The following is a 12,517-nucleotide window of genomic DNA, read 5'->3' on the forward strand; positions in this document are numbered from 1 at the left end:
CCTTAGCTGCCCCTTGCAGAAATAGCTGCCACCATGAAGCTATTTTCCATGTGAGATGAGGAGACAAGAATTTGTAAGGGCAGCAGAAGACCAGGACCATCTCCATTGCTGCATTTCCACTGCTGTGCTGGGCTGTCACCAACCCACAGTGTTCAGTGTGAGAAAAGCTTTTCCTCTGCTAAAAACAGTGAACAAACCAAGCTACAAAGCTAAACCTGCATTTTTTAAAAAAAATAAATGGTTCTAATGCATTTACTTAGTTTGTTACATTTTCAAGTTATCATTTTGGGCTGGAGTGTATTCTAATATGGAATTTTACATTAAAAAGGCTTTAGCTTGCTTCACAAATCAGTAATGCAGCTTTTCCATTACTTTATTCTGTATACCTGTAACTGAACTAAAAAGCAGAAATTAAGCTAATTACCAGATACTGCTTAAAAAAAAATCAATCTATTTTGCACCTGAAACCACAACACCAGGGTACATAGTAGCAAGAAAAGGAAAAACAGACCAGAAATGTGTGAAGTACTACCCAACAGCACCAACGTTTCACAAAAGTACAGGAAACCATTTTTATTTCATGCAATGTGTGTCTGTGTTCATGCCTGGAGTTCCTTTAGAAATGATATTTACTGGATTCCAAAAGAATACAGTGTCACACATGTCCTGGGTGCAAATGGTGGTTGAAAAAATCATGGTGTTATGGCAGTACCACTTCCAGCTCCATTGCATGGAGAGATCCATGGAATGGATCCAATGGATCCTCCCTTCTCCCCCATCTCAAGAATTTGCAATTAAGTTAATAGAAAATTAATTTTCAGCAACAGAATGCTCAGGATTGGCTTTAGTCATTACAAATGACCACCAGCGAATCTGTGGTTAAAGTTGGCCTTCTCAGCCACTACATTGGAAAAATAAACTTACTTGGTGTCTGGGAGGAGGGAGCTGGGACAGAGGCTTCTGTGGGAAGGAGGCAGAGTAGTAAGAGCCAAAGCTAATGAAGGAATAATGGAGGATATTACATAAACATGTCCTTTTTTTACCCTAAAGGCTTACAATCCTGCAGAGGACTGAAACTAAAATACCCCTCTACTACAGCCCTTTTTCAGAACCCACCAATGCAACGTTTAGTTACAATAATTTACATTTTATTCTTATGACCTCATCTTCTTCCTCAGCCCCACTGAGAGCAGCTGGAGGCAGCACCAGCTTTATGAGCACCACACACAATGGGACAGTGGCAATTGTCCCTTCATCTTAGAAAACTGCTAAAGCACAACTGGCCTTAATCCTCTGGTTTCACACACCCATTATGTGGGTGCCAATTAGTAGTTAAGTGGATACAACCTGCTTTCCTTCACAGTGTGAGTCATACAGATCACATCACTGCAACATGACAATACTTTGGGGGATAGCATTATAAAACAAAAAACATTTGAGGTTTTGGTTTCTTTCTGTTTTTCAATAAGCTCTCACATGACATCACTGCCCAAACTAAGCAAGAGATGTGCTGCAAAGGGCAAAATCACTTTGTAGGGTCTTGAAGGTATCCCACAAACAGCAATAGAAACAAAGGAAACACCTACGATGGCTTCTGGAAGAGAAAGCCAAACATACCAAGCAATAGGAACATCCTGCCTCTCATGTCCCAAACACAACTGCCCTCTTGCAAGTGGAGAAGGATCAGTCCTGCTATTCATGCACAAATTTTGTGTTTCTTACAAAGCATTGCTGCAAGTCCAGTTGTCTAACCAGCACCTATAATGGGCTTGGATTGTTTTTTCCATGAAGTTTACCATAATTATTTTCCTTTTTAGTAATGGTTTACTATGGGATAAAATAAAGAATTTTATAATGATTTATTTTTCCGATATATACTGATTTATATACTCGGATGTATTTGTTGGGTCTAATTACATTCACATGACTACCTCTATATTTGAATGCCCATGGCATGGAACCACTGAAGGAAAATTTGGCTCAGGTAGGATCTGAACCACCCTCTGCAGATTCCTCCGTGCTGTCACACCTTGAGTTAAATGTAGAGCCCACAGCTTTCATGCCTGTCATCTTAAATGTTGTGAACGCCTGGGAACTGAATCAAGAACTGCTGAATAGGAAAGAAATGAGAGGCAGTAATTGCAACAGCTTGGTTAAGAAGAGTTTTCTGAAGTATAATGTTTCTTTGGTTTAATGTTTTTGTTTGAATAACATTTCCAGAAGAGGTCTATTAAAACAATCCAGGTTTGGTTTAGGTAGAAAGATAAGTAGCCTTTTAAAATACATCCTTCAACTCTTTTGCCTGAGCTCTCAGTACTACGGAGCACTTCTGTCTTTATAGCACTTTCTTTGTTCCACTGTATCCACTGCAGCTGTGGGTAACTTGTGCTTTGCTGCTGCACCTCAGCTCTGAACAGGTGTCCCACAGGTAAGGGAGTGGGAGTGGCTGCATCTTCCCAAAAACAGAGCAACCAAAATTCCCTGCAGCCTTTCCCTGAGCACTCTGCTGCTCTCCAGCCCTTACACTTCCCAAGCAGCCACTGGATGCTTCCCACCTGAAACAAAATGTTTGCCTCTCACCACCACCCATGTCACGTCTTTTGCTTTTGCCTATTTTTGAGTGTTCCTTTCTCTGCTTTCCTTTTTTCTGCCTTTTCTCCATGTTTATTTACTGGTTTCCTGTTACTGCTTCTTCCACCCTATGTTCCACAATTCCAAAAAGCAGAGGAAATTATAAGCATTATGGAAATTAGAAGAATTGCCAACTGTCGTGATGCTAAGACCTTATGCCTTTTGTTGTTTTGTTTTAAACAGAAGGGTGGAGAAGAGAACACACATTCTGTGCTTTTTTCCACTTCCTTTCCAAAGAAGTAGTGAATGAGTTGGATTGCTGATTTCACACTTAACAAAAAAAACAGGTCAAGGTAACAAGGTTGTGATGGATTTACTGATAGTAAACTGAGAAAAGTATTCCTGTTCTAGCATCAAATAGACTGAGAAAACCATCTAATACTTCTTAGATGCAAATGATTTTGGCAAGGAACCTTATTGTGGCTTTTATGCATATTAGACACCTAAAACTATTCTGTTTGTATTTCTAAAAGGAGATATCTAGAGTTTGAGTCTGAAGTCAAAGCTAAGTGAAGAGCAGAAGGCAGGACCAACAAAATAAATGGGTTTGGTGTAATCACCCAACAGTGAATGGCATGAAGAATGACAGCAGGCTTTGGCAAGCACATGGATCTATCCACATGAGGAGAAATCAAATGTTGCTAAAAATTTTAGAAAAACAGAGCCAGTTGCAAGGAAGCATAAAAAAGCATTCAGAACAAAAAAGCACACAAATGCAATGCAGCTAGGGGTGTTTACATCACTGATGTGGCAATTAATTTTGTGATTTGCAGTCTTACTTCCCCTTCTGCAGGGTCTACAGGATGCTCCTCTTTGTCCAAAACATTGACAAGATGACTTCTCTATAGCTTATGTTAACAGAATTATTAAAAAAAAACACCTTCAGGATTAAGGCTGGTCACTGACACTGACAATGAAACAGGGAACATGCCACCTTGCCCAATTAAATGCTGTATTTGAAGCCAAGATCCTTTGCTGTGACACTCTTACACCTTGCCCAGCACACCCAGGCCTGGGTGGCACCCCAAGGCAGGGCAGGGGCTGCATGGCCGTGCTCAGGGCAGCTCAGAGGCGCTGGGGCTCTTGGCAAACTTTCCTTCAGCTCAAACTGTGGGCTCAGGTGCATCAGGCAGCAGCTGAGAGAACTGGATCATGGCTTTAAACTAAGCCACTCCTGAATGCTATCCAAGTCCTGCTCTTGGTACTGAAGTCCTTTGTTTTGGTCTTGTTTTAGACTGAGGAGATGTCTCACCTGCTGGACCTGCTTTCTGATGGCACAAGTGCAGGTTAGCATTAACCTGACTGCACTATGGCAACTTTCAGTTCTAAATGTGTTTATTTTTTATATTTCCTTGCTCCTAGGAGCTGGATTTTCCTTATTCTCTTTTTTTTTCCTAATTATTTTTATTAGCTTTCAAGAGCATATTTATTTTATTAACCGAAATGTTATTTTTACTCAGTTCTCCAGTTAATTTCTTCTATTACCAAAAATATATCTGACTAAAGATCCCAAAGAGGTACGTTTGCTACTAACCAAAAAGACAAGCTACAGTAAAAAATCATCCACTGTAAGTTATTAAATTATACAAAGACCTTTTGCTTCCCCTTCCCTGGTGCAGAAGAGGTTTTCTCCAGCTTCAGGCAAAGCCCTCCTGCTCTCAGATCTCTCTGATGCTTCCACATGAAAGGCTGTCACTGGTCCCTCCACATTCCAGCTTCTTCCCTGACCTATCCTACAGGGTTCTGTCCTCCTCTGACTTCTCAGTGGAGCAACCAGCCTCGAGCTCCAGTGCCTATCAGAACGGGCAGCATGTCCCCATGTACACATGCTTCAAGCATGGGTGGCAACAATTAGCAAGTTACTACAGTAGCATTTAATGTAAACAGCAAATGAGGCACAGTAGCAAGCACCATCACAGACAAAAAGACCAAAAACACCATAAAGCTGCCAGCTTGGGCCATGCTGACTGCCAGCTCTTCCCTTCAGCAGAGAATCAGCTACATTATGCTCCAAACTGTGACTGAGGCTCTCCTCACTCTCCTCAGCATTTGTGACCATTCCCAGCTGGCTGCCCCCATTTTTACCTGGCAAACCACAGAGCAGTTTCACCAGGGAAAACACTGGCTACCAATGCAGGTTGCAGGAGGAGGAGGAACAATGCTGGCAGTTTAGTTTTTGAAGAGCTCCTCAGCTTCCAGCTCCCATGCCAGCCCTTTAGAGCAGCGGTGAGGTCTGGAGGAGAGTGAAGCAGGGAGACCTGGAGGCTGCAGCCCTCAGCCCAGTCCCTCCCACCCCTTGCTGCTCATCTTCAGCTCTGGTGTGGCCTTTGGGATTCCTCAGGGGAAAAGCACCAATGGACAAATTATCAGTGGAGAGGCACAGCATTCATGAAGGGCATAGGGGGAGGGAGGGGAAGAGGATCAGTGACAGGGATTGGAGGAACAAACCCTCTCGATCCACACACCTCCTTCACTGGGGGAAGGCCTACAGAAGAGCTCGTAGAGCCTAGGGTTTTGTGGGGAAAACTCAGAGACAGAAAAATATGGACTTTGATCTGGCAGTCTGAGTAGGACAGACTATGAGTGAGCTCTGAAAAGTCATCCATCTTGATCCAAGAAAAGGCAACTTGAAAATAGAGGCAGGACAAATCTTACTTCAAGTGTGAAAGTCCTGCACAGATGTGTTTAATAAGGGATAGAATCACAGCCATAAAAGAGCACACTGCAAACAATTCCCCTAGTAAAGAGAAGATATAAACACCAGAGACTAATTTTCACATACAACAGACAGACAGAAAACAAGGTTATGAGACACATTAGGTCTAATCACAATTCTCATACGCAATTCCCCTAAACTGAAATACATTACTGCCAAAATCTCCCTGTACACTCATGACCAAATCCTCAGAGTTTTTGCTTCTGTTGAATAGCAGCTGCATGACTGGCAAGACTTTGCTAAGAACCAGCATGCTGAGAAACCTGATAACTGTTTAGTTCATCAACTTCTTTAAAATAAATATTCACTATAGATTGATATATAAAATATATTAGCTAAGACAATTGGGTAACTAGTTTTGTATAGCACATAACAAGGAGAGCACAAAAGTTTGGCTCTGTAACTTTTCTCCTCCTTCTCTTCTACCTGCAAGCCCTCCCATTCCTTCTGTAACCAACACGCACACAAAATGATTACAAGAAGAAATGAGGTTTAATTCTTTTTCATCTGGCATAAGAAAATGCAAGAGATGAAAAACACCAAAGCCTCTTGACTGACCTAAACAAGTGCCACTGTCAAAGCAATGCTGGCTTACACAGAAAGAAAGTTTTCTGTGCACAGCAGAATGCCACAATGGAAGCAGTGCTGATAATTAGTCATTTTTGATCCCTGCTGTATTGCATGAAAATTAATCTGTAATGTTTCTCTATGGCATGATTTAGACAAACAGCTGATGAAACCTTCCTCGCTTGTACCAAAACACAGCTTTTTTCAGGATTTTATTATCACTGAAATGTTTTTCCAACTTAGAATCTCAGTTATGTTGCAGGATAGAATAAATGCTCAAGGCGACAGCAGGTCCATTCAAAGAAGCAGATGATTGGACATTTTTACAGTCAGAAGAGAAATCTGAATAGAGACATCTCCCAGCTAGTCCCAACTCTATTAAAAGTTCAAATGTATAAAATATAACGCTCAGAAAGTTCTCTCTGAATCTCCCCTATGATGCTGAGAAAATAAAATCAATTCATATTGCTCTGAAATTCTATTTTTGCCACTGCTGACATCCCAAACTTTATCGACAAGACTACAAAATCCTCACCCTGGTCCTCATTTCCAGCAGAGAGGCTCACAGCCCAGTCAAGTAACACAGCAATAATCTCTCTTCCACTGAGAATACTTTTATTCACAAGGCAAAAATTGGAGTTAGACTTTTAGGTAGTGGGCAAGGCACTCGCAAAGTGAGCAAATCTATTTTTGCTCATAGAACTAATTTAATGTTTAAGTGCAACAAAAACACTAAATTAGCCATGAAGATCATGCATATCCAACGGCTTTCACCAGACATGACTGTGACCCAGGCCTCTAAATACAGAAATATTTCAGTCACAAGGAATCAACTCTATTATTTTCTGCTTCATCAGATATGATGTTTCCCTTTGACCAGCCATAGAAATATAATTTCTATTATAATAATTAAACATTTATTAAAATACTATATATTTAAGAGTTAATATATGGTCTCTCTCTGTAATAAAATATGGAATACTCTTTTTATCTATGCTATTTAGATCTCAAAACTTAAAGGAAAAACATTCATGCTGAAAATAGATCAATGTACAGCACTAGGTCAGAAATAGCATCTCTTGATTAAAACCCCAAGAACTTGCTGTGAAACTGTACATTGATTAACAATTCGCTTTTTCCTTTCATCCACATATTTTGTTTTCAACATCTGGCAGTGAGTGGAATACAAACCCAGATTATCTGACACTGAAGCAAAACTAGCAGCCTCAGTGTGTCCATCCTTCTGGCAGACTCCAGGTCCTGTCTGTCAGAGACAGACTGCTCTGTGTCTCGGGTCATTTCTTACGCATGCAGGGCACAGCAGAATGTCACATTGCAATCCTGGGTGTTTCATGCCTGGTACCTCATGCAGTTTCCTCTTTGCAAGTCTCCATCTCTCTCTCAATGAGGCATATGCACACACTTCCAAACAAATAAGCTGTGTTTTCAAAAAGATATTAAATATGAGATATAGAAGACTACAGTGTTGTTAAAAGAAATGGCTGACACAGCCAAAAGAAATTCCTATTAAAAGTATGATGTTCTGAATATTCATGTGAACATTCTAACTTATTAAATATTAGCTGTTCATATTAACATTTGGGATAATTATTTTGTCACAAATATGTTTTTCTCTATGTAGGAATAGGAAAGCAAGGACATGGACAAAAGGCTGAAGGCTGAACTTAGCTTTGCACTGCTGGGGCCTGTCCATGTGCAGTGCTGAGCAGATTGTGGCAGCCACGGCACGAACACCTACCTGCAGTCGTCCCCTCCAGCACTGACCACGTATCTGTCTCCACTTGTGAATCGAATATTCGTTAAGTGGGCAGAGTGACCCAAAAATCGTTTGTGTTTTGCCTGGAAAAAACCCCAAACAACAGAATGAGAGAGTCTAAATATTCTGTACCCTCCTAAATCAGAACAGGCATGCATGTTTTCATCTACCTTTTTATTCCATCACATACTTATAATGTTCAAAAGTTATATAGGTTAGCAAATGTGAAAAATCTCCTGAAGGAGAACTGCTATTGAGCTCCCATGCAGATTAAATTGTCAGCCAATAAGAGAACAATTGCAAATTGGAAAGAATGCTCAAGCTAACAAAAAAAATATTAAATATATCTTGTTACGTGACTAACTAATTGTTTTTCAGTGTTAGGAATTTTACACAGCACTTGGAAAAGTTTTGTGTAAAATTCCAGACACTGAAAAACAATTATTTTCATTGCAACTCTGTGAGCAGTTTACCCTGTGCAGTCTCAAATCCTGATAATTAACAGTGAAAACAAATTTAAAAACCATTATAAATTAAAATTATAAAAACCAGTGAAACAATTCAACAGTGTTAGTGAAAAATATGTAAACTTTTCATCCATGAAGATCCACAGATGGGACTAAAATCACCATCTATCTTCCTCATCTATCAAATGGATCAGAGATGTGGAAATTACTAAGGGCTTTGAGATTTTTCATTAGGCAGGCACTATGCTAAAGCAGACTGGAAGACAGTATCAACACTTTCAAGAGGTTATGGCAAGAGCTCCTGCACAAAATGGTGGGGAACCTCTGATGTGGAGAGTGCAATGACACTGTGGAGCTAAGGAGGTACTAAAAAGCTACAAATTTAGAGAAGAAAATATTTCCATCATATGTCTTTTAGAGAAACAAGACAAGATCCTAATATCAACAGTACTTGTTGTTGTAACCATGCAAAAACAAGTTCTTACAAATTTTTCAGGACATGGAAAGTCAAACAGTTTGACCATGCCAAAATCATCGCCCGTTACGAGATTGATTCCCGAGTGAGAGACACAAGCACAGTTCACATCAGCTTTTTCAGCATGCCTGGACCAGATTCCAATTACTTCATCCCCAAGAACACTGAAACAGAAGACCAAGAAATTATTTTGAAAACCACTGCAAAAACAAGAGTCAAGTAATAGAAATCAGATCTCATATTCTAACTGGTTCTATAAAAATGCAACGTTTACATTTTATTTTCACACATGCATACCTTACATAGCTTTTATCTGTAATTAATTTTTGAATCATTCCATAATTGCTCCCCTGTGTACTGAGGGAATTTGCTTTGCACTGCCTTTTTCTGTGCTGCATTTAGGGGAGCTGCTGCTAGAGCAGATGGGTGTGTTAAAAGAAAATATCTGACTGAAGGGATTAAATATACTTTTAAATAGTAGGTGCTTTTCCTGGAAGTTCCAGGTGTTCTAACAGGTGTAAATACATGAATCACTTACCTTGTCCAAGTAGCCCATGTTATTCTGTCAATCACAGCCTGGTCCACAAGCTGCTTTCCTGAAGGCACTTCATACACTTGCCTTTTGTACGACCCCGTAGAGACCTTTGAGGTGACCACAGAGAATTGACAATACATTAACTTGTTTCAAAAGATGAAAATATAATTCTAGAGGTCTTTGAAAAGCATTTTGTGACAGTAACTCTTTCTATGCAAGCATATAGCAATAGTGAGAAAGCATAAGAGATCCTAATATTTAAATTTCTAATTTGTAAAATATAACTGAAACAACTCACATTCTGCATGTATGTGTTAGTGCATTAGTATATACAAATAAGGCAAAATAAATTCCTATCTTTAAAACTGACACAGGCTGTGTCCTGTTTATTTACAGCCTGTTTCCTCTCAGGCTGTAAATATTGATTTGATAATAAGAGAAGCTTATTTCTCTTTTCTGATGCAGATAAAATATAGAAAGTATATTATATTTAGTTTATTTTTATTTTAAGAAATGTCTTCAGCCCTCCTATAGTTGGCATTTGTTACACCATGACTTTGGTGCTGCTCCACAAAGTCTAGCACTAAAATACCTGTAATGCCATCATTGCTGGTCAGAGAGACAAAGAATTTATAGATCCCCCAGGCCCTGCAGAATGACAGACTGTATCCTTTCTCTTTTAAGATAGCCCATCAGCATCAGATGTAAAAAGGCAGGGAGACACATCACAGGAGGTTTGAAACCTGTCTCTCATTTCTTTGCTTATTTTCTGTATTTGATCTCCAGAAAAACTGTTCAAAACTAAAGACATCCACTTACCACTACAGCAAAGTAAGTCTAATGTCAGCAACATACTCCAACACTTAGCTAAAAAACTTAGAAGTTGTCAAAGGAGAATACTTGCAGAGTATCTGTCACAAGTATGTTTCCCGTTCAGTGCCTTGAACCATTAATGACTGATACCTGGAGATAAGAGCTATCAGCAGAGAAGTCCATCTGGATCACAAAACTTGGGATATCCTTGCAATAGCTGATCCGATTTAGAGTGGGACCCAAAGTCAGATCATAAAAATCCACTGCATTCTCACTGGAACCAACTGCCAGGTAACGGGAATCTGGGCTAAACCTGAACAGATAAAAGGTTTAATGAGCACAGGCTGGCACTTACAACAGATTATAATATTTGAGAAGTGCAGAAATTTGCATTTCAAGTCTCTGCTATCCAGAACTGGAGGGATGCAGAGCATTCAGTCTTCTAAGCAAAATAACTTTTGAAATTAAATTTTCAGGGAATGCATATCCAGCAAAAGATGGCAATAATTTTGGTACAAATTACACATATAAGTGAACTGGTAACATCTCTTGAATAACTCTGTTCATTACCTGATTTCATGACCCCCTCATGGTTCTAACAACTTGTGACATCCCCTTGATAACACTCTGACTCCCTTATGCTATACTTACAAGGTTAAAAAATGGAAAACTGAAGTGCTCCAACTGAAGCAAAGCCAGAACTTCTAGATAAATACTGAATAAAAAGATGTAAATGAAACCTTTTGTTTGCCCAAAGTATCTTTGCGCACTGGTTTCTTTTCTTTTCTTTTCTTTTCTTTTCTTTTCTTTTCTTTTCTTTTCTTTTCTTTTCTTTTCTTTTCTTTTCTTTTCTTTTCTTTTCTTTTCTTTTCTTTTCTTTTCTTTTCTTTTCTTTTCTTTTCTTTTCTTTTCTTTTCTTTTCTTTTCTGTCTTGAAACTCAGCAGCTTCCTGAGCTAAACAAATCCCTCACAGCCACTTCTGTGTTACTGGGGAACTTTCTTTATTTCTATTCTCTCTGAAACATACCTTGGGACAGCTTTCCAGCTCCAGCAAGCCCCCGACTCCTAGCAGAGCTCTCCTGCAAGGTCTCTCTTTGCTTGCATTTCTCTCCCATCACACTTTGCTCTCCAAAACTTTCCTTAGCTGATTTCAACCAATTTATCTCATACAAGAAACAGCCTGTTTTTCCACTCAGGAAACAGAAGCAAAATTTTACTTCTAACTCCTGTCTAACAAACACAACAAAGTGCAAACTGACAGACTGGCATTTCCATTATCTCACAATTCAGTCTTCATCTCTAAGTGTCTGATCTCATTTTACCTCCTAGGAGTTCATTCCCTCAAGCATGTGGATCACATCACACCCTCGATGTCACTCATTGATTCCAGCTCTCTAAAATATCATTGTAATGTTTCCCAGAACACAGAGTTGTATTTTTAAGAAGCAAAATATTAGAGATTTCTAGCATACTACAATAGACCAGGAATAACATTTTCTGACCTGATATCTTGAATTGCTGATCTTCTGTCCCTTTTCTTCCCCCAAATTTTTAGAGAGGTGACAAGCAGGATAATAAATTCTCCATTCTTCATGCCAATAGCTACCATATCACCTTCTGGGCTGTAACAAACAGTACGAGCTGCATGTCCTAAGCTGACTTTGTTCAGCATCTTCTGTGAAGAAATAAAAACCCAGAATAGCAACTGTTACTATTTGTCCATATTTTAAAAGCATCTTCTGCTAATAGCTTGCTAACATGCTAACAGCATTACATGGATTATTTTCAGAGTACAATAAAAAACAAGTTTCAAGTCTGCAACACCATCACAAGTCTATTTTTTTTCTCTCTAAACAAGTATTCTCTAACACCTACCTTTTCAGCAATATCCCAGAGTCTTACTGTGCCATCTTCTGCAGCAGAAAGGAAAAAGTCTCTGGATGGATGTGTTGCTAGGCCCCAGATGGGTCCATCCATATGACCATTAATTAGAATGTTACATGCAGCATTTTTCTCTCCAACTTCAATTATTTCAGCATTTCTTGTCCCAACAAGAATTTTGCCCTTAAACAATAGTGAAAGAATTATCTTCGATAAAATACATTAACCTCTCACGATGAACAGTAATTAAAATATTATCTAGTAACAGTAATTAAAATATCATCTAGAGCTTTAGTTCTGTCAAGAAAGTTTCCTTAAGTCAAGTTATTAACTATTCAAAGAAAATTTATTTTTTTAAACTCCTCTGAGTTATTAAAGTACAAAGCTCTGTAGATATCATGATGCTGGCTGAGTTACTGCTTGTCATTTGATATTTGATATCGAAGTGTGAAAAGAAAATAGAAAATAAATCCTTAATTAGTCTTCAATAAAAATATATATGGAATATTATCCTAAGAAAGACTGAGGTCTCACAAACTAGATGATTTTCTGCCACAATACCAGTTGCAGACACCTTCGAGCTTAGCCTTTAATTTCAAATACTAGCTAAAAGAGAAAGCAGAACTAATTTATGCGATACTCAGAAATCCACCCC

The 12,517-nt window shown here is 39.0% G+C and overlaps 1 protein-coding gene across 3 annotated transcripts in view; it reads right to left on the reverse strand.

The window, feature by feature from the left end:
- Positions 1-2,595: 2,595 nt before the first annotated feature.
- EML5 (EMAP like 5) overlaps positions 2,596-12,517 on the reverse strand; it is a 99,618-nt gene continuing 89,696 nt past the window's right edge. For 2 of the 3 annotated variants that reach the window (XM_058026822.1, XM_058026820.1), the window contains 7 exons: positions 11,857-12,045; positions 11,484-11,656; positions 10,132-10,294; positions 9,172-9,275; positions 8,644-8,797; positions 7,674-7,774; positions 2,596-7,352 (listed from right to left, as the gene is read on the reverse strand). In XM_058026822.1, coding sequence (XP_057882805.1) covers positions 7,316-7,352; positions 7,674-7,774; positions 8,644-8,797; positions 9,172-9,275; positions 10,132-10,294; positions 11,484-11,656; positions 11,857-12,045 — 921 coding nt within the window. In that variant the 3' untranslated portion in view covers positions 2,596-7,315. The remainder of the gene's footprint in view (positions 7,353-7,673; positions 7,775-8,643; positions 8,798-9,171; positions 9,276-10,131; positions 10,295-11,483; positions 11,657-11,856; positions 12,046-12,517) is intronic. The other variant, XM_058026821.1, reaches the window with a different exon arrangement.

The sequence above is a fragment of the Melospiza georgiana genome, chromosome 6 (genome assembly GCF_028018845.1).
Source record: "Melospiza georgiana isolate bMelGeo1 chromosome 6, bMelGeo1.pri, whole genome shotgun sequence".
NCBI lineage: Eukaryota > Metazoa > Chordata > Aves > Passeriformes > Passerellidae > Melospiza > Melospiza georgiana.